The following is a 23,403-nucleotide window of genomic DNA, read 5'->3' on the forward strand; positions in this document are numbered from 1 at the left end:
ATCATATTGCTCTAAATATGTTACCTTTTTCCCAATCTGGCTTTAGGAAGAGTTTCAGTATGGAGACAGTAGTATGTGCTTTGCTAACAGAAATGAAATATTGGCTTGGTAAGGAAATTCAGGTGCTGCTAATTCAGTTCAGTCTATCTGCAGCATTTGATGTGATCAACCATGAGATATTGCTGTGGATGTTGGATGAAATTGCTGTTTGTAGGTCTGGTCTTGAACGGGTTTAGAGGGCTCCTGACACTGAGGGACATAGGTTAGGATGAGGAATGAGATCTCCTCCCCCTAGGCCCCTGACTGTGGTGTTCCCCAGGGGTCTCTCTTGTCACCCATTGTATTTAATATAGTAATGTTCTCTTTAGGTAAAACATTAGATGCGGTGAAAATTTTTATTTATGTAGATGATATTACTTATTCGTTGGGAAGGTACATTGACTAATATGTATGCTAGAATTAAATTCTGTGTCAAATTAGTTGAAGACTGCATAACCACACCCATAAATTGAAACTGAATTTTGAAAAAAACATTTCATCTCAGCCAGTCCTCAAAAGAATGTTCTCTGCCAGACCTTTTCCCTCTGATAGTGAGCAATTTAAGATTTTCTTTTAACTCCCCTGTGTTCTTGCTATTGCACTTTTGATTTTATATTCATCTATAGATTATGCTAGATTTAAGTAATTTGCAAATCTGCTATTGCTTATTCATTAAACATTGTTCAAATATTGACTACTTTATTGAGGAACTTCAAAAATGATTTTCATTGAAAACAAAAATAAATGCAACAGAATTGTTAATGTACTTGAATCTTCCATTCTGATACTGGTATCTTCTCAGCGCTCCCCTCCCCCCTATTCTTTTTGGCAGTTCCATTAGTGCCAAACGTTAACAGTGGTAATCATTTTAGTAGCTCTTGGGATCACATTGGATTCTTTGCAGGTTTGATATGTTTTATTGGACCAACATAAAAATATTGGCCATATTAGCCCTTTCTTCTAATGGCACATTTTCTTTGGAAAAAGTATCACATTAAAAGTTGTTTATCCACAAATAGTTTTGAAGTTGTACCTTAGGGATACAGGAGTTCAGACATTGAGTGCAACAAACAGGTTTTCAGGATATCCCTAATGAATATGCATAGAGAGATCTGTATGGATACCACCTCCACGGTATGCTGATCTCTCTCATGCATAGTCATTAAGGTGCCCTTCTACAAAGTGTCAGTAAGCCCACCGTGGGCTTACCACACGCTAACGTGGAACCTACTGCCAGCCCAACGCAGCCACTTGTTGTAGTTCCTCGAGTGTGCAACATTTCTGGCGCGCTGTAGAAAAATGTTGTTTTGTAGCATGGCACTCATCACCGTGCACTGCCCGTTTACCGCCGGGTTACCATAGGAGTCCTTACCGCCACTTCAGTGGGTGGCCGTAAATGCTCCCTCCCTCCCTCCCTCCTTACATGGCCACGCAGTAAGAGTAATCTTACCGCATGGCCACTTTTTTTTTTTTAGGGTCTTTTTACCTGCTGTAGTAAAAAGGGCCCTGGCGCACGGGAAAAATGGCCCCTGCCGTTATCGCAGGGCCTTTTTTCCCACAGCTTAGTAAAAGGACCCCTAAATATCAAATGGGATTTAAAATTTTGAACAACTAAATTAGAACATATCCTAGATTAACACATGTTGCAAACAAAATTCTACTAACCAGGTGCATAAAATAATTTTTTTTTTGTAAAAATCTTTGTGAAGGTGCTCAGAAAAACCCTTTTGACTTAAAGTGAAAAATCTCAGTCACCGTTATATATCATTGCACTTCCTCACCAGTGGTATTGCAATTCACAGACAGAGTAATTGGCAGAATAAACTCAAAACACTGATCTCATCAATCCAGCGTGTTAGTTCAAATGAAGGACGCTTTACCAAAGAATGCCATTGAGAAACGACTGCTGTTGACAGATATGGTGCATAAAATATATAATCCACCCCTTGGATCCAGGTTTTGCTTTATAAGCTTCATCAGGTGGTACCTCCTAAATCATATGAAAAATATATAATGAATAACTTCACACTAACAAAAAAAAAAAACCTCTCAAAACAAAAACTCACAAATAAATCCAATGATCAGGCACATGAAAGAAGTGGAAAACTGGTGCCTCACTGGTGTCTGTGATATATTTTATTTCTACTTTGTCACAAGGGCACCTTCACAAAAATTTTTATAATATGTTTTATGCACCTAGGTGGTAGAATTTTGTTTGTAACGTGCATATTCATTAGGGATATCCTGAAAATCTGAACTGTTTGCGGCACTCAAGGTATGAACTCCTGCATCCCTGTAATCCTGAAGGTGTTGGTGTCCTGTCCTTAATACTGATGTTTTTGTGTTTTGTTTTCCCTTTCCAGCTTCGAATGTTAGTTAATACGTGCATCAACCCTGATCCTGAGAAGCGACCTGACATAACCTATGTTTATGAGGTGGCTAAACGTATGCATGCACTTACTGCGAGCACCTAAGCACACTGCAGATTATGAAGAACAGAGCCAGAAGTTTTCAAGTATTTTTGAGTGAATCATCCCTTCTATTTTTCCAGCTGTTCAGAGCTGCCTGATGGCATTGAATCCTTAACCAGTTTTCATATGAGCTTCATTTTAAGCTGGGTGGTAGTATAAATACAGAGTTCTCAGTGAGATACGAGACCTGATCAGATTAAAGAAGAACAGCCAAAGTAATGGACTTTGGTCACTCCACATTAAGGATATTCAGATTATCTTTCTGCTGATAACTAAAGCTTTCCTACCTGGGATCCGATTCCAAAGTAATCCACGGTTGCAGTTTTGCACGACTTGTATTTTAGTCATTATTTAGGAAGAAGTTGTCTGAACCTGTTTCATAGCTCAGTAATTTATGGCAGTTGTATATTAGCACCGATTAATGAATTTACGTTGATCTTTATTTTATTAGGAAAATGAACATTAGACGTGTGTTCTATTTTACATTTGCTGTAGTTGTAGTTTGAAAGTATTGGGCTTCTGAAAATAAATGTAGAGCCATTCATCCAGACAGCCATATTAACATAAAGAACTGTTCAACTTCCGTCCTGAAAATGCTACTTTTGAAAGTGAACCAGGTTTCTGAACACATTTTTCGTCTCCCACTAGGAATAGCACATGTAAGTAAGCCTGTTCATCTCTCATTGTATCAAGATGGTAAATGAGTCCAAGGGACAGAAAGGTGACTACGGATTTGTTTAGCTGGTGTGATGATTTTTTTTTCTTTAGGTCTAATGGTCCCTTAAGGCTTTTTGTGTTATTGCTGTTAGTACAATTTTTAAGCCTTCTGGGTTATCTTGGCAATACCAAATTTTGCTTTCTCCAGTTTAAAACCATATTTGCTTCCTGGATCTTGTTGGACCAGACTTCTGCTTTTATTTTGTCTGCTGTCAGGTATGTGTTTACCTTCTAGAAAGTTATTTTATTTTCTGCAGCTCTTAATTTTATATTTCTCTTAACAAAAGTGCCTTTATTCAAACCTGTTTCAGATAGTGCGCTAAGTATGCTGGTAAACTCATTTCAGAATACAGTTTCTTGACTCATTTTTTGTGACTTGATTGCAATTTCAAACTTAATTGATCTAAAAAAAAAAAAAAAAAAGCTTTAAAATGTGGGTCATGATAAACGAATGGATTTTGTTAGTGCAGGAAACATGTTCCTTTCACTTATGTCTGGTATTTTAATACCACTTTACACTTTTCAAAATGCAATAAAAGAAGCACCAGAGTTGCCTTTCTGGTGTTAGAAAAACAAGCACCTGAGTCTATAATTACATATCAGCAACAAAATGTTGGCTTTTCCTCAGAAATCTGATCTTTAACACTTTCTAAACTTTGATTATGGTTTTTATTTAGTTGTTAAGATGTGAAAATGGGCCAGTATGAAAAATAAATCAACTGGGGCTGCACACATCGTATTTGTTGAGGGGAGAGCTAAGAAAGAATCCTTTTTTATCTGGGAAGAGTGCAAATGCTCAGAAAGAAAAGTAACGGTACTTTTAAGTAACCAATGGATTTCTCTGAGTTTGATTCAGTATATATTTGATATCTATAACCTGGCTCCTCCACAAATATCTTTTAACACAAGAACAGACCTGCATAGTTTTTGTACTATTCCCAGTACTTCATAAAGAAGTTTTGACACGTTCCAACGTATTAATAAACATTCTTTTCTTACAAAGGGAAGTATATAGAATGCAATGAATATAAGATTCAAAGTTGTTGTATTGATTTGTGTTTTAAGGAAACACCTTTCCCCCACTTTCTTCTGAGGCATAATCTCTGAATGCAAGCCTGATTTTTTTTAACATGTTTTGCTGTCTGTATCAGGCAATCCCTATACTAATTTTTCTTAGGAATTTTATTTGCATAATTATGGATTGAACAGTTTTAATAGGTTAAAATTTTATAGTAAACTGAATAGAAATGGCTTATACCAAAGCAAACATTCATTCCCTGAGACCTCTACAGTAGCATGAACTAAAAAGGTTTAACTCCTTCTAACCTTTTTTCCTGTCCCCCCAATACTATTACCACTGCACACAATAAGGTAAAATTATTCAAAAAAAATATTCATTAATTCTTTATGCAAGGGATGCTTTTTGTATCAGATATTTCATTTAATGTAACCTCAGCTAATACCAAACACACTTGTCCAACTCTGGCAGTAGGCCGGTGTTTAGCCAGGTTCAGTTTTCCTCAATAGGACTGTTTCTAGGAAAATTATGGAGATAATTCAGTCTCTTTTTTTCAAATGCATGTCAAAAGCTATTTTGGCTTTTGTTTTTTTACTTCACTAATTAAACTTTAATAGATGAAAGCGTTTTGTTGATTTCAACAAATTGAATGGTACATCTGATTCAAATAAGTGTTTGAGGTATTGGTACATGTTACCCAATAAAGACAGAAATGTTGGGCGACATTTCTATGCATTACAAAGGTTTACGATGGGGCCAGAAGCTTACCCATACTTAAAAATGCTTCACAGTATGTAAGAATTGTAAATTGAGAAACAATTATTGCAGCTGTTTTATGAACACCTTAACTTTGCATAGTATCTACTACAAAACACTCTTGTAAAGTTAAAATAGTGATGGTGTTGCTGTTAACATTTACCATATTTATTATAACCAAAATGTTATTGCATTAAATGTTTATTCTTTAAAATGAATGTATTATGTTTATAACCAAAAATGCATAATTATTCTATGCCTTACACAGTGTTTCAGTAGTACTGTAATTATATTGACTTCCCTTGTGAAATGCTGTATTTTGTTATGCATTAGACATACCATAAAGATTTCCATTTTTGGTCTTGAGAAAATTGTATAAGATGCTAAAATAAATAAACCTGAGAGAAACATACTAACTGGTTAACTGTGTCCAGCAGGTGATTTCAAAGGTCTATTTGCTTAAGTTTTGTGATTGAAGGATTTCTGAGCTACTTGTTACCACTTGGTTATTCCCATATTTTATTGTTTGTTACTGTTCTAAAAATAGTACTATCCTGACTGCTCTTTGGGTGTTAGTAAATGTAGTACAGCCTTCATAGTAGTATGGTTAAAAATGTAAACAGTTGATATTTTCTCTTCACCATATCCAAACAATGATACAACCAATAATACAATTATACTTCAACAAATGTCAGCTATTCTATGGATTTATACTATATATAGTATAAAAGGAAGTACACATTTGTCACAGAAGCAGGGTACTCCAGCGATACCATAAGAAATGGATATTATAAATGTAAATATATTTCTCTGAGGAAGAGCAAAAGAGTTTCTCATCTGGGCGACATTACTGATAGAGCCCAGGTGCTGCTGATGCTGCCCAGCATTCTGTAAATTCTAGAAGCTTTTCTTAAATGTGTGCCTTCCCACCTGCCTGAGTCACGTGGGGCCTGCAGTTTCACTTTTCTCCATGGAGCTGTGATAATGTATCTTCAATTGCTCATGCGTGCACTGTTCTCTTAAGTGTGATTTTTGCCTTCCTGCCTCTCCTTTGTCACTGTGAGTAGCATGGGACTCTTCCTCCCCCCCCCCCCTTCCTGTTTTTCTTAGATTTTTTGGCACTCTTCAGTTTCTTTATTTTTCTGTCACTCATAGCTGTGTTAAGCGTGAGCACCTGGCCGGGACTCTTTAAAAAAAAAAAACAGCCTTTGACAATTTGACATTTGATGTTGCTGCAGCTGTTTTCCCCATGGTGTCCCATGCTGAAATATAACGTATAAGTGGTAAAATAACACATCTTAATGGTAGCAAATGATAACTGTGGCCCATAGATGTGTAGGTTTCCAAAATTATAGAGATACATGTCTAAGTGTCTGCACTTACTCATAGGTTACATTGGGGCTCATTTTCATAAGAACATCAGTAGCCATACTGGGTCAGACCAATGGTCCATCTAGCCCAGTATCCTGTTTTCCAAACAGCCGCCAAGCCAGGTCACAAGTACCTGGCAGAAAACCAAATCGTGGCAACGCTCCATACTACAAATCCCAGGGCAAGCAGTTGCTTCTCATGTCTGTCTCAATAGCAGACTATGGACTTTTCCTCCAGGAATTTGTCCAAACCCTTTTTAAACCCAGATACGCTAATCACTGCTACCACCACCTCTGGCAAAGAGTTCCAGAGCTTAACTATTTGTTGAGTGAAAAAATATTTCCTCACTATTTGTTTTAAAAGTATTTTCATGTAACTTCCTCGAGTGTCCTCTAGTCTTTGTACTTTTGGAACGAGTAAAAAATTGATTCACTTCTACTCGTTCTACACCACTCAGGATTTTGTAGACCTCAATCATATCTCCCCTCAGCCATCTCTTTTACAAGCTGAAGAGCCCTAACCTATTAGCCTTTCCTCATACAAGAGGAGTTCCATCCCCTTAATCAATTTAGTCACTCTTCTTTGAACTTTTCTGATTCTGCTTTATCTTTTTTGTGATACGGCGACCAGAACTGAATGCAATACTCAAGGTGTGGACGCACCATGGAGTGATACAAAGGCATTTTAGCATTTTTGGTCTTATTCATCATCCTTTTCCTAATAATTCCTAGCATCCTGTTTGCTTTTTTGGCCACCGCCACACACTGAGCAGATTTCAGCGTATTATCTTCAATGACATCAGATCTTGAGCGCTGACCCTCAAGGTGGACCTAGCATCAGGTAACTGTGATTCAGATTATTCTTTCCAATGTGCATCACCTTGCATTTGTCCACATTAAATTTCATCTGCCATTTGGACGCCCAGTCTTCCAATTTCCTAAGGTCTTCCTGCAATATTCCACAGTCTGCATGTGTTTTAACAACCTTGAATAGTTTTGTACCATCTGCAAATTTGATCACCTCGCTCATCGTTCTGATTTCCATATCATTTATAAATATGTTAAATAATACCGGTCCCAGTACAGATCCCTGCAGCACTCTACTGTTCACTGTCTTCCATTGAGAGAAATGACCATTTAACCTTACCCTCTGTTTTCTGTCCAATAACCAATTCCTAATCCACACCAGAACCTTGCTTCCTATCATATGACTCTTTAATTTTCTCAGAGTTCCTCATGAGACTCCTATCAAAAGCTTTCTGAAAATCTAGATACACTACATCAACTGGCTCACTTTATTCACGCCTTCAATGAAATGAAGCAAATTGGTGAGGCAAGACTTCCTTGGCTGAACCCATGCTGACTCTGTCCTGTTAAACCATGTTTGTCTACTTGTTCTATAATTTTATTCTTTATAACAGTTTCCACTATTTTGCCTGACACCGACATCAGGCTTACCAGTCTATAATTTCCCGGATAACCCCTAGAACCCTTTTTAAAAATCGGCGTTTCATTGGCCACCTTCCAATCTTCAGCTACTATGGACGATTTTAACAACAAGTTACATATTACTAACAGCAGATCAGCAATGTCACACTTGATTTCTTTGAGTACCCTTGGATGTATGCCATCCAGTCCAGGAGATTTACTATTCTTTAATTTGTCAATTTGTCTCAGTACATCTTCCAGATTCACCAAGATTTCTTTCAATTCCTCCTTATGATCACCCTTGAAAACCATTTCCGGTACAGGCAGATCTCTTACATCTTCTTCCGTAAAGACAGAAGCAAAGAATTCATTCAGTTTCTCCACTATGGCCTTGTCCTCCCTGAGCGCCTCTTGCTCCTTCGTGATCTAACGGTCCCATGGATTCCCTCACAGACTTTCTGCTTCTGATGTACCTAAAAAAGTTGTTACTGTGAGTTTTAGCCTTCTTTATTAATGCTTTGCATGTGACCTGCCAGTGCTTATGTTCCTTCTTATTTTCATTTGGGTCCTGTTTCCATTCTTTCAAGGACAGTCTTTTGGCTATAATGGCCTTTTTTACTTCACCTTTTAACCATGCGTGTTGACATTTTCTCTTATTTCCACCTTTGCAAATATGTGGAATGCATCAAGATGACTGGGCTTCCAAGATGATATTTTTGAATAACGTCCACGCCTGATTTAGTGTCCTAAACTTTGCAGCCGATCCTTTTAGTTCCTTTTTAACCATTTTCCTCATTTTATTATGGACACCCTTTTGAAAATTAAATGCAACTACAGTAGATTTCTGTTGCAGGTTCATCCCAGATAGTAGCTCAGACTTGATCCTGTTATGATCACTGTTTCCCAGGGGATCCAACACTGCCACCTCTCATACTATGCCCTGCATGCCACCAAGGACCAGATCCAAAATGGCTTCCTCTCTCATCAGTTCCTGGACCAGCTTCTCCCAGAAGCAGTCATTTATTACATCTAGAAATTTTATTTCCCTGGCATTCCCTGATGTAACATTTATCCAGTCAGTATCACACATTATTATAGCATTGCCCAATTTGCTAGCTTTCCTAATCTCTGTAAACATTTCTTCATCCATCTGTTTGTTTTGTCCCGGCGGACAGTAGTACAGCCTTACAAGAATACTCCTTCCCTTCATACATGGAATTTCTATCTGTGTTGTGTAGAATGTTGATTGTATTAGACTCAATTCTCTCTTTAACATATAGCGCAACCAATTTAATCCTCTCCATCATTGCGATACAATTTGTACCCCGTTAACAGTGTCCCATTGATTGTCCTCTTTCCACCAAGTCTCTGAGATGCCTATTATATCTACCTCATCATTTAGTGCTATGTATTCTAACTCTCCCATCTTATTTTTTAGGCTTATAGCATTTGTATACAGGCACTTCAAATTGTGTTTTTTCCTTTGATCTACAAGCTGCTTAGAAGTTGAGGGGGATAATGCGCATCCTTTATCCTGCTCCTCATTAAGCATGCCTGGCTTACTTTAAGCATTGTTGAAACCTCTCTACTGGGATTCCAACTTACATGAGTAGAATGTGGCAGCACTTACACATGTATGTTGCTGCAGTTGATGTTTCAGATGTTAACATGTAAAATGTTTTTTTCCCACCACGTGTAGATGGCAGATAAACATGCATTCCTGCATGTATGTTAGAACAGGCTCTACATTAGAATATGATATGCACATGCCTCGTCTTGGATGTCTTAATTCTGACTTCTGCATTCTGTCTAAAATGGAACTTACATGATCTTCATAGAGACCGGATAGTATCTGTAGCTTTTGAGCTAAAGCCAGTCATAAAACCATAAAGCTTTGTGTCTTCAGATGCAGTTCATTGTTTTACATAGTAACATAGTAAATGATGGCAGATAAAGACCTGCATGGTCCATCCAGTCTGCCTAATAAGGGATCCACAACAATGTTGAACGTGACATTTTACTCGCTGTCGACCTTAAGGTGCCTGCCTTCCCTTCCCCCTCTGAGATAGTCCGTGGCATATGACAATATGTGATGTAAATATGTGTGGGAGAGTAGAAACATTCTCACCCTGTCCTTGAATTTGGATGCCTCTACTGCTGATAAATGTGTCTGCTGTAGAAAGACAGGTTTTTCAGATATATTAAAATCATCATGCGTTTAATGTGATGAGAGAGAACTTTCACATTCAGTGAAAGGACGTTCACTTTTTAGGCATTGAGGTACAAAAATTTGAAAGTTGCATATTGACCTTGGCATCTGATCATATGTATGAAGATAACTCCATTAAGACTACCAATAGCATATGAAGCTACAGCTCACTCACACAGCACAATATATAAGAACACACATCAACTACCACAGACCTTTCAACAAACAAAACTACAACACCAAGACCATCACCCAGACCTCACAGCAAGGACTCAAATGGGATTCAGAGGCAGGGATAGGATCAGCAAGATAACAACCTACAGCAGTATTTAAGTACACAGCCCCTTGTGCACTAGGCTGTACAGCAAGTGGGGTACACATTAGTGTTCCAATAAGGCTGTAACATCACCAAAGATACACAGGTAACATGCATAGCTAATGCTTCTTGCTTATCTTGGTTCCAGGTCCTTTGGGGCTACATATGTTTTTGTAGTATTATGAAGAGTCATTTTCATTTGCACTGGTGTCTAGGGCCGTTAGCCTAGGTTGGAAGGCCAACAACCTCTTCCTTTTATCCAAAGTAGATTTGGTAGAATCTGTCATTAATATCTTGCTGTTATTCCAAGGAATGGTTTGGTTAGCCTTTGTTGTCTTGAGAATCTCTGCCATCTGTGGGAAATGTAATAGCTTGATGACTAACGGCTCATTGTGCTTTGAGGCCTGCCATTATATGTACTGGAACTCTGTGTGCATGCTCTGTTTCTAAAGGCCAACCAAATTTTGTCAGCAGTAATTTTAGCAAAAAGAAGTTTCTATAAATTGAGCTAGGTCATCGTTCTCACTCCCAGCTGCAGTTTCCAAAATATGTATCATGTTTTTCCTGTTGTGGATACTGACATCATCTAATGCCTCTTGCAAGGCTATTCCCATTTTGATGTCTGCTGATAGCAAATTGTACCATCTTCCAGGCTACTTACATGGTGCTTTACTGCGACCATCTGGGGCTCAAAGCCTGAAAAGCTCTCCTTGAGCTATACTATCTGCTCTGGTTTCCTTTGTTGCAAATTCCTTGAGTAAAGCCACAGTATGTTGTAGTTGTTTGATCATCACTACCATATTAGTTTTACTGATACTGCAGAACTCACCAACCTGCAACTGAGACAATGGAACAGCAAAACCCCAAAAGACAGGAAGACATGCTTCAATGGCTGCATTCAGAGTCAAGTCATGTTCACTTAAGAGATGGTGACATGTACAGTGTATACATGGACTGTACTCCAGAGCTGCCAAGGGGTCCCAATTTTTGAAGGAAATTTTAGTACATGCCCTGCCCTGCTCTGCCATGGCTCCACCCTTTCTACATGGATCCGCCCCCCTGACACACCTCAATCCCACAGCCTTTTCTGAAAATTTTATTTAATAGCCTATTACCCTTTTCAGTTAGCTTTCAGAGGCCAAAACCTCCTGCCTCAGGTCAGGACAGTATAATGCTACTACTACTTACTACTGCTTAACATTTCTAGAGCGCTACTAGGGTTACGCAGCGCTATACAATTTAACAAAGAGAGACAGTCCCTGCTCAAAGAGCTTACAATCTAATAGACAATCTAATGCTGCTATGGTAGCCTCTCCTGACCTGAGAAAGGAAGTGCTGGTCTCTGAAGGCTAATCAAAAGTGTTTTAAAAATCAGTGAAGTTATCACCTTATTTTCTATTTTGTGTTTTGTTTGCATATATTAACCTTCCTTAACAGAGGTATCACATTGCTTTATCCTAAATTTAAAAATAAAATTATTTTCTGTACCTTTGTTGTCTGGCCATTTACTTTTTCCAATTGTGTTGGTCCCAGTCTCTTGATTCTGCATTCCTTTGTTTTCTCTTAACTCTCTTGCCAGACTTTCCTTTTCATTTGTCATTTTCTCTCCTTTTTCTTTGTTTTCTTTAATTTACTTTTCTGACATGCTCTCTGTCCAGATTTAATTCATTCTTACTATCCAATTTCCCTCTTTTTATTTCATCTACCTATGGCTTTTCATCTTTTCCTCACTTTTGTTCTCCCCATACCACTTCTTCTTATTCTCCAGTCTTTCACTAACTCTATCCTCTCCCCGTTTCCATCCAGCATCTCCATGCACTAACTGATTAGTGTGGACTTAGTATATGAGCCCTTACCAGCTACCTGATACATGCTAATGGCAACATTAGCACATTCGGAAACGGTAAAAATGGCCTTAGTTCATGGGAAAGAGCCATATAAGAGCACACTAAGGCTACTTTCTAGGGCAGCTTTGTAAAAGGACCCTAAAGAGATCCTACCCATGCTTTTCCTCGAATGTTGTATCTATTATTCAGTGTAGAAAATGTGAAGAAGGTGCCATATTGGAGAGACAAAACAGAGGCTAAAGTCAAACATCAACTCACATTTGAAGTTAAGTTGATGATATATTTTGACACCCACTTGATAGGGCTTAACAAGCATCTGGGTCTCTTATCACATTATAAACCATAAAATTATGCTACTTTGTCACCTTATGATTCCTTTCAACCTCTCTGTGTGTCTCGCTCCTTCCACCTTTCTTTCAAGTCTGTCATCAGACTGCTTTTCATTTTGAAATTGTCATCTTTTGCTCATACCTGACCTGAAGAAGAAGGTTCTGCCTTCAAAAGCTTGTCAAAAAATGTATTGGTAGTCCAATAAAAAAGGGTATCACCTTATTTTTCTTTTGTTTTATTTCTGTTTATTGCCTTTGATACATATGGATGCGGTTTAAATGCATTCACCTATATGCAATGGGCAAATTTTATAAATGGTGCCTTAAAAATTGGGCTGAAAAACCACACAGTGTGATTTTATAAACTACGCCTAAAGTTAAGTGTAATTTATAGAATATGCTCACGCGCCATTCTCGCTACTAAAATTTAGGCACACCCATTTAGGCCACCTAAAACCAGGCCTAAATACCTGCGCCTAATTTAGGCACACAGGTGTATTCTATAATACTGCAAATAGTTGTTTGAAATGGCTACAACCCACCCATTCCATGCTCGTGACCATGGCCCCTTTTTGACTGTGTACATTAGAATTTACATGCATTGCATTGTAGACTATGCCTAGAAAGTTGTGCAAGTACATTCTAATTAAAGCCAATTAGTTCCATTAATTAAGTACCAATTAGTGCTGATTGGCTTGTTAATTGTGTGCGCAATTTGGCCATGTGTCTAAATTAATGTGTACAATTTAGGGCGCCATAGATAAAATTGGGAGAAATGTATATATTATCTGTTTTATTGTGTGAGAAATGCTATCTCCAATTGGACCAAATATAAATAGCTTTCTTTTTACTATAGACACAAGATGGAGGAAGCTAAACCCTTCAGTACATTCATCCCCAATTATGATGTATTCACATGTACTCATATTTCTGTTAAACCTTTCCTGACTGAAACAGTTTTCTACAGATACAAATCCACTTTAATCCTTTCTGAAGGAAACCATAGCAGTTATTTGGTGTTTTCAATAGATTTGTTTCCTCTACATTGCTATCAGTATTGGCTACTGTTGTTAGCAAGACAGTGACACTAGTGAAAGCTTCATTAAGCAGATCCCTGCTGGTACTGACCATTGATCCCAAATGGAGCTCAGGTGTGCCTAGCACAATGGTATGTTTTTTTCACTTCTTCGCTTTCTCTCTGGGGGAGAAGTAATCAAGTGCCATGAACATCTTACATGGTGTTAAAAGAAGCAGTGCAGTTTGAATTCAATCGCAAGCCAACTATTAAAACTGCAATTAAATTGTAGCTTTCTAAGGCCAAAGATCACGGAATTCTGGTCTTCCTCCTTTGTTAGTGGATTATTTACTGTGAACTTATATGTTTTACAGCTATAAACTGCTATTCATCAAATATTTCAGGTTTTAAAATTTTCATTTATTGTTTTTCAAATGTCAGTTTTAAGTAGAGAGATTAATTTGCTGGTAACAGAGTCATACACCCTTTAAGATTGTGTTTTGCTAAGGCAGAAACGAGGTGGAAAATCTATTACTACTACAAATCATTTCTACAGCGCTACCAGTCGTACGCAGCGCTTCACAATTGAACATGAAGAAAAGACAGTCCCTGCTCAAAAGAGCTTACAGACAGGACAAATAAGGGATAAGGGTAGGACAGACAGATCACATAGGGAAAAAGGGGACTATTGAAGAGAGGAAGACAAGATAAAGGCTTTATCTCTGGGGATAAAGCCTTAGGTTCCAGAAGTTGATCGACAGAGTGGCAATGTTCATTTAGAAAACAGCACTTGGAAAGAATTATGCAAAAGCTGTAGAAAATGTCTGCCCTCTCTGTCAGGGCAAAATAACTCTCAGAAATTAATGAAATGGGATGAAACTTGGTCTGTGGTGGTGGTGGGGGCAACAGTAAAGAGAAAAATGGGTCAAATAGCATTGGGGTTTCTATATATGTAAGTTCCCTCCCCCCCCCCCAAAAAAAAATGACCCCTCCCCCCCAAAAAATGACCCATTGCATTTCTATTGGAAAAGAAATTCCATCATCTGTAGCATAGACTAACAGAATTGGATGAAATTTGCTATGTAAGAAGAAAACGGTTAAAAGACACACTGAATTTGAAAATGGGCAGTTTGGACATGTGGTTCCAGAAAAATGAGCCCTGCAATATATGGCCCAATATGTTTCTATGGGAAAAGGAAAAGGAATTCCTGCTTCTGTAGTATAGAAACTTAGATAAGGTGAAATGTAGCAGTTTGAGTACCAGGCAAGACAGTTTGATGTGGAATTCCTTACTCTTCCAAACACCCAAACTGCCCCCCCCCAAAAAAAAAAAATCTCTCACACAACTGCCCCTACAGCTCAAAACCTGCCCCACCTCAAAAACCTATCCTCTGCAACTGTGCACCAGTATGTAAATTGTTCTTTCCCCAAAATCTGCCCCCTGCAATTGCCCCACACAAAAACTACCCCCTGTACCTGCCACACCATACAACATACTGCCTCCACACCCAAAACAATATCTCTTGCAAATGCTACACACCACAAAATTACCCCTGTTCTGCTCCCACAGCTTGTGTGTGCATATTATATTGCTTGCATATTATATTGCTTTTGTATTGTAGTCCAGTTTGTACCCTAAACTTTAGTTACTTTATTTCTTGCTAGTTACAGTTCTGAATGTTATTGGTCACCCCTTTTGCATGTGGCTTCTTTGTTCCTCTTTGAGAGAGACCTCCCCTGGCTGTCTGCCTCAGTCTCCTGTCACATGCCCATGTGTGATTGGCCCTAGTGCTTTCTGAGGCTACCTGCCCTCTGTGTGCAGAGAAAGCAGAAGCCTCCATGTGGCTCCTGTTTTCTGCTCTTCTCCTTATCAGAGCACCTTCGTTTTCCTTTCTTATATTACCAACTCTCCACCATAGTTCTAGCATTGACTGCAGCAGACTCAGAGCTCTAAATGTAATCTCATCTCCCCCCCCCCCCCCCCTTCTCCACACTGCATGCAGTAAGTGGCTTGTTTTCTCTCTACTGTTTGCAATAAACTGTTGGAATTTCAGACTATGTTTGCCATGGGGAGATTGGTGCAGTTTAAGATGCTTGGATTGCAAGACCATATACATAGTTTGCAAGGCCAGGAACAGCACCCACCTCCCAAAACTACCTCCTACACACTTCCCCACTCCAAACCTCACCCTGTAAACTGCCCCACCTCCAAAACTACCACATCCCCAAAATATAACCCCCTGTGAACTTCCCACACTTTCAGTGATTCATCATTGTATAATCCCTAATGAAGCCATGCTGGGTTTTCCAATTACCACTTGAGTCACCACTAACCTTCATTCTCTCTGAGCTTGGAATGCTGGTAGCAGCTGCCATGATGCTAGAATGCTTTTGTGAGACTGTGTTAAGAGAGAGCATGTGTAATCTTAGGTTGATCAATATCACTGCAAACTGTGGTATTGTCTATTATTATTACAGCTATGAGCTTTGGTTCAGGATCTAAAATGAGAAAAAAATCTTACAGGCCCATGATTTTAACCTGAACTTCAAGTGGGACTACAGAACATGATCATGGAGCAGAAAGAGAAACGGGCGTAGGTGGAAAGACAGAGTAACATTGTTTAGCAACATAGTGGTCACAGATGTTTTGGTTAAAAATAGAACAAGAAAACTCCTCAGGAAGATGACTTAAGTCTTCCAGTAAGAGCTGGACTATTGTTAGCATTGATTAGCATTTACTGGAAAAGCTATCATGGCCAATCAGTGTTAACTATCACATTAGCATATATCCAATAAATGGGATTATTGTCAGAATTACCTGTTATGTTAATGGGTATAAGTGATGGTACTTCCTATTTCTTTGGGTGAGACAGCCACAGCCAGCACCCTTGTGCAAGCCGGTCTGCATTCCCATGAGAAACCAATCAATTGGCAAGTAATCCTATTGCTTTCTCATACAACCCTGGGGTCTTTTATATCTGTAAATTAGCTTTAGCTGGTAATTTGGGGTGAGGGTGAAAAAGACCCTAAAATAAAACATTGGAGACTCAGACCCAGAAGAACACTTATGTGTAGCTGTGGTACTGTACTCCCATAAGCAATTGATTGTACATATATTTAGATAATAAATAAAAGTATTTGGTTACTAGTATATTCTTTGGAGTCTCAGATATAGAAGTAATTTTGTGTAGCAGTGTTCTGTATTCCTAGTGAGATATCACTGATCTGCTAATTGTGCAAATACTTGATAAGAAATAAGGTATCTAATAAAGAGCAAACTGCTGCAGCCTTGGGTGATTTATGTATTCCTAGGTATTGTGCTTGGTGAGTACACACAAATGATCACATTTCTCATTCTAAACGTAGCTTTGGTTTACTCCACCTATTAGAAGGTGGCTGGTCCATACACTTTAGAAAGGGATAAATAAACCTAAAATTCAGTATGCACTCACAATTCTGCAGCCCATTGCATTCTGGGACTTTACTGTGTAATAGGAAAACAGCACAGGTTCAGCAACTTTCAACACCATTCTTTAACCATTTTGTGTCCAGTGTGGTGATATTGTGTTGATGGACTACATTATAGGGCTCGTTTTCAAAGCACTTAGACTTACAAAGTTTCATAGGTTACACTGGGGCTCATTTTCATAAGAACATAAGAGTAGCCATACTGAGTCAGACCAATGGTCTATCTAACCCAGTATCCTGTTTTCCAAACAGTGGTCTGCCAGGTCACAAGTACCTTATTAAATTACCAAAACAAAAGACTTGATCAATTATGTACTGAACCTCCCCAAAGTCTTTAGTAAAAATACCCTATTAAATTACCAAAACAATTATCAAGTCTTTTGTTTTGGTAATTTAATAGGGTATTTTTACTAAAGACTTTGGGGAGGTTCAGTACATAATAGTTCCATTGGGGAGGTCACAAGTACCTGGCAGAAACCTAAATCGTGTAATAGAGGAATAAAGAAGTGTTTTATATGTGCATCAGTGGTGTAAGATATGTTTTACCTAAACTGTATCCTAATCAATTCAGCGTTGAGGCATCATCAATGAAAGTGAACCGGCTATGAGATCTTACAGCCTCCAGCTGTTTCAGATCTGCAGCATGAATTGTGAAATAATCATCTGCCTACTGGGCTTCAGTCTTGGCGTCTTTTTGACAGTTTGAACATCGCAGTTAATTCGTTATTCAGTGACCATATCACGACCGCCCCAGATGCAGGTTCCATGGAGCCGAAACTCTTTGTTCTCTATATAGTGGGCGTCGGGAACTTGACTTACTCATTTCAGCTTATTGGCTTGTAAGGGTTGGCATTTCTATAATTAGCTCTTAGCTTTTTTTTCCCCTAAATTAGGAAACCTCTTATGGGATCATGGGAAAAGAAACCCCTTCTAGTGAACGTTTATCATGTGTTCCTTGTTTTAGAACAACTTATTACAATTCTGTGCCTGAAGTTTCCTTTGAAGTGCCATGCCCACTTTTCCTACTTTCACCACGTAATACACATCATGAAAAGATTTTAGGCTATCTGGAATCTAGTAGCTCGATTCTTCACAGTTGCAATGTTGACATAATTCTAAATGGATGTAGAATGTAAGCTCTTTTGAGCAGGGACTGTCTTTTCTTCATGTTCAATTGTGAAGCGCTGCGTACGACTGGTAGCACTATAGAAATGATTTGTAGTAGTAGTAGTAGTAGAACTGTTGTGTTTATACTGTACTTTTACCCTCATAGCTTCCAGAACAGCAATGGGCATCTATTTTATTAGGGAGTTGGTGTGATCAAAAATAAAACTAATTGGGTTTTTAAAAACACCCAATTCTCAGCTTCATACTGTCTTTAAAGCTTTAGGTAACTTGAAATGCAATATTTTACTCTTGACATTTAATCCATAAAAATACCCTGAGAGATCCATTATTCCATAAAATATTATGTATGTACTGTGAACTCATAGCACCATACAGATTGCTTGGTAAGAACACTGTCCCTACGTTGTAAAGTGAATGCAATTCTTAAATGTGTTCATTTCTTTTCTAAGCACACAGAAAACTTAGGGGATCTTTTACTAATGTGCACTAAGCCCTAATGCAGGCTTAGTGTGCCAAAAACTGCTCACATTACCGTGTACTAACTGATTAACACAAACAAAGCAGGAGCATTTACCACCTCCTAAACAGAAGGCAGGATGCACTGGGCAGGGCTGGATGCCGCCATTTTTGAGGCGGGGTCAATGGAAGAGGAGGGTCGGCCACCTCCCTCCTCCAACTGGAAGGGGTGGGGAAGGGCCGCTAGACCACCAGGTGGTGGGATTAACCTGTGGCCCACTGGGCCTCCAGAGACATCTGAGGGGATGCTGGGGGGGGGGGCAGAGACCCACCGGATCTTCAGCCCCCCCCCCCCGAACTTGTGTCAGGGGGATGGGGAGACTGGAAGTCTGCTGGATCTTCAGCCCCCATTTTGCTTCGCTCGGGATGGGGGTATTTGTGGTCTGGTGGTCCCATGGACCTGCAGCCCCTATGTTTGACAGGTGCACATGCTCAGGCACAATCCTCTCACACTTTACCCTATGATCAGAGATAATAGCGTGCATAAATTTGCATGCTATTATCTCTGATCATAGGGGTGGTAAAGCCCCCTGCTGTGCCAGTGTTATTTTTAGAGCGCTGTTTGGAACAGTGCAGAGCTTTCGATCATCTGCCCATAAGTGCTCCCACATTAATGGAAAAATTAGCACAGGACTGGCAAAATTTAAAAAAGAAAAAAATCCCTATTTTACAGCTGTGTTAAAAATGGGCTTTTTTGCACAGGAAAGTCCCATTTTAGTCGCCCTTCTCTGTCCCTTTTCTAATTCCACTATATCTTTTTTGAGATGCGGCGACCAGAATTGAACACAATATTTGAGATGTGGTCGCACCATGGAGCGATACAAAGGCATTATAACATCCTCATTTTTGTTTTCCATTCCTTTCCTAATAATACCTAACATTCAATTTGCTTTCTTAGCCGCAGCAGCACACTGAGCAGAAGGTTTCAACATATCATCAATGACGACACCTAGATCAGTTTTTTGGTCCGTGACTCCTAACGTGGAACCTTGCATGACATAGCTATAATTCGGGTTCCTCTTTCCCACATGCATCACTTTGCACTTGCTCACATTAAATGTCATCTGCCATTTAGATGCCCAGTCTCCCAGTCTCGTAATGTCCTCTTGTAATTTTTCACAATCCTCCCGCAATTTAACAACTTTAAATAACTTTGTGTCATCAGCAAATTTAATTACCTCACTACTACTACTACTATTTAACATTTCTATAGCATTACAAGGCATATGCAGCGCTGTACACCATACATTAGTTACTCCCATCTCTAGGTCATTTATAAATATGTTAAAAAGCAGCGGTCCCAGCACAGAGCCCTGGGGAACCCCACTAACTACCCTACTCCATTGAGAATACTGACCATTTAACCCTACTCTCTGTTTTCTATCTTTTAACCAGTTTTTAATCCACAATAGAACACTACCTCCTATCCCATGACTCTCCAATTTCCTCTGGAGTCTTTCATGAGGTACTTTGTCAAACGCCTTCTGAAAATCCAGATACACAATATCAACCGGCTTCCATTGTGGCTGTAAAACTTTCATGCCCCCTAGACATGCTCCCTTGTGATTTGGGCGCACTGTAGATGAACTGCATAGATAAACACCTGCAAACTAGGTTTTGAAAATACTGATTTAGATGTTTAGAGAAGAAATTTATCCAAATGCTGCTTTATGACACTTTTTTTTCTCTTTTTCTTTTTCGAAAATGAGCCCCATTGTAACCTGTGGAACTTTGTAAGTCCAAATACTTTGAAAGTGAGCCCCTATCAAGCTCATTTTCAAAGCACTTAGCCTCCCAAAGTTCCATAGAAACCTATGGAACTTAGCCTCCCAAAGTGCTTTGAAAATATGCCTCTATGTCAACAATCAATTAAGCATTTTATTTATCTATCCATCTGTCTACAGTAGTCTGTTTTTCATATGCTAAGCGCGTGTTAGGGCTTAATGACCTTTAGTAAAAGGGCCCCTAAACTCCAGGGATTATTAAGTCCAAACAGTTCTGAAAGATAACATACATACCTACAAATGCATATCCTAAATAAGTAGCAATAGTTTTGGCCCAGGCCTCTAATGGCAGACAATCCCCTTAGGTATCCCAAGTGGCTGGTCTTCACATAATGAAATTTTATTAAGATCTGTTTTTTCTTGTCTTGATCAGATTCAACCGAGAGAGACTTACAGCTAGAAATTGCTAATATGTGCTATCATGCTAATTAACGCAGTTATCACAACATATTTAACCTAGTTACTAATAATGTGCATTTAGGGAGGAATTCTGTATGTCACCAAAATAAGTAGTATAGAAAAAGCCCACACTTAGCACGATTTTGTAAATCTCAGCTAAAGTTAGGTGCAGTTTGTAGAATATGCATAGTGCTGTGTCTGTGACTAAAATTTAGGAGCAGCCATTTACACCAACTAAAACCAGGTGTAAATGCCCACACCTAACTTAGGTGTGGAACGGGCATATTCTATGACAGTGTGGGTAAGTTTTAGGAACACCCCCGCCCCGCACATATCCACGCCATTTTTGAGATCCACATTTTAGAATTTACAGAATATGTTTAGAAAGTTGTGCATGTAAATTCTAATTAGGGCCAATTAGTACTGATAATTGCTTGTTATTGGCCAATTATCAGTGCTGATTGGCTTGTTAATCAATTAAGTTGAGTATGCAATTTGACCCCACTGCCAAATTTACGTATGCAACTTTGGATGCCATATATAGAATTCCCCCCCCCCCCCCCATATTATTAGTGTATTAACTGTGGTGGCACAAAAATACCTCTACCTTGATAATAGTGTTCAATGTGTAACATTTAAGATTATGACACAGTTCCTCTATACACAAAATGTTTGAAAAGTATCTTGGAAGTTGTCCATTTAATCAACTTCAATAGCTTTCTATACTGAGAGATTTTGATTAGTAGAATCAGGAAACAGAGAAAACAATAAGAGGAAATGAACAGCAGTGGGTATTTCATGGTTTTCTTAAACCCAAACGAAGGCAATATAGAAGGTTCTAAAAACAAAAAAGGGAACCTCACTTAGGCATTAAAAAGAGGAGAGCACATCAATAACACATGTTTTCATTTTTTTTTAAAGGAAAAACTTGTCTGTAAAATTATTATTTATAAGTTTCATATATTATGCTGCTTGTAGTCTGCACATCCAATTTAGCCAGAAGAAAGCCTTGCAGCTTAGTGGGATTAATCATCCATCTTCTTACTATAGAAAAATAAATCACAAAGTCGCCCTTTTATAAAATTCAGAAGAACATCAAATGCATAACAAAAAAGAGCATAACTTGAAATTGAACTTATTTGAAGCAGCGATAAAGAATACGGAATGAAATTCAAGGAGAGTCAGTCAGGGTAGAATTCCATCCAAAGTTCATAGTACTGTCCATTTAAAGTACCACAGAGGTTGTGCCAGCCAAGTTCATGCCAAATTTACAACTCTTAAGAAGGACATTAATAGCAACCTTTTTGGTTTTAGCTTGGGCCAAATAAAGAGAGAAGGCCAATAGGGCTTGCGATTAATTCCTTCCTTGACAGTTGTGAGCTTAGCATTGACAGGTATCAGTATTCTCTCTCTCTGGCTAGCCCATGAGTTACCAGTTGGTATAAGAAATGAAACATCTTATTTACATTTTAGGAAAAAGCAAAAATCATGGCGGTCGACTTCAGTGGGACTTACCTGGATGAGTTCCCTGACTAGATCCATACCCAGATTTTCAGTGACATTATCTGAATATACCATATCTCTGAGCACGCCAAATGCTGACTCCTGATTGGAGTATCCTTGGCAACGTCATAGTAATCAGTTGAAGCTCTGCTCATACCCCAGAAATCAATAAAAGTAGGAAGTTTTGTGAGGTAGCATCTATGAAATAAAGTTTAATAATGGAACAGCCGGTCATCTTTTTGCTACTTTAGGAATATATATAGTAGTAGAGTAAGAGTTTGAAGTAGATAAATGCTGCAGGGATCTGATTATTTGAAAAAAAATTATAGCTGCAATCAAGAAAAAATTTGAATGTTATCAGAAATTGTTGACAGTTTTGGGAAGGAACCTATTTGACATATATCTCTTACTCAACACCCTCACTTATCACCCCTACCACTGCAATTTCCCCACCCCTAGCTGTCTGTTTGTCTGCCCAATTTAGATTGTAAGCTCTGTTGAGCAGGGACTGTCTTTTCATGTTAATTTGTACAGCGCTGCGTAAGTCTAGTAGCGCTATAGAAATGTTTAATAGTAGTAGTAGTAATATCCGACATATAGAACCTGAGAAAACGTCCTCCTGGGAAGAAGTGATACCAGGGTTGTATAAAAGCTGCCTCAGTACTTTGGCTGCTGGGTGAGAACATGCTGGCTTAAGTATTGAATTCTCTGTGAATTTTATGGATATGCCAAATGAGCTGTATTGAACTGAGGATCATATTGAGAAATGTCGAAGTAGTGAATGCTAACAATCAGTACTGAGTGGTACACATGAATGTTACTGGCCTCCACCAGTTAGGGAAGAATAATTATCTATTTGTTTGTCTAGTTAGGGACAGTAAACAAGCTTCCTAAGGGGCCCTTTTACTAAAGAGTGGTAGGGTTACAGCCGGCTTGGCATGTGGCAAATTGGCCCTTCCACTGGGCTCGCCCAGGAGCCTGGCGGTAGTTCCCTGTCTTCCACACGCCTTTTCCGGCACTAGAAAATACCATTTTATTTTCTAGCACCAGGGGGTGTGCCTGGCAGTAATTGGGTACTGCTGCTTGCTGC

General features: G+C 38.8%; 1 protein-coding gene across 1 annotated transcript in view; it reads left to right on the forward strand.

The window, feature by feature from the left end:
- The window catches only part of NEK7 (NIMA related kinase 7), a 132,197-nt gene extending 126,782 nt beyond the window's left edge, over positions 1–5,415 (forward strand). The window contains exon 10 of the mRNA XM_030206054.1: positions 2,403–5,415. Within this exon, the coding sequence (XP_030061914.1) occupies positions 2,403–2,513 (111 nt within the window). The 3' untranslated portion in view covers positions 2,514–5,415. The remainder of the gene's footprint in view (positions 1–2,402) is intronic.
- Positions 5,416–23,403: the final 17,988 nt, after the last annotated feature.

This window comes from Microcaecilia unicolor, chromosome 6, assembly GCF_901765095.1.
Source record: "Microcaecilia unicolor chromosome 6, aMicUni1.1, whole genome shotgun sequence".
NCBI lineage: Eukaryota > Metazoa > Chordata > Amphibia > Gymnophiona > Siphonopidae > Microcaecilia > Microcaecilia unicolor.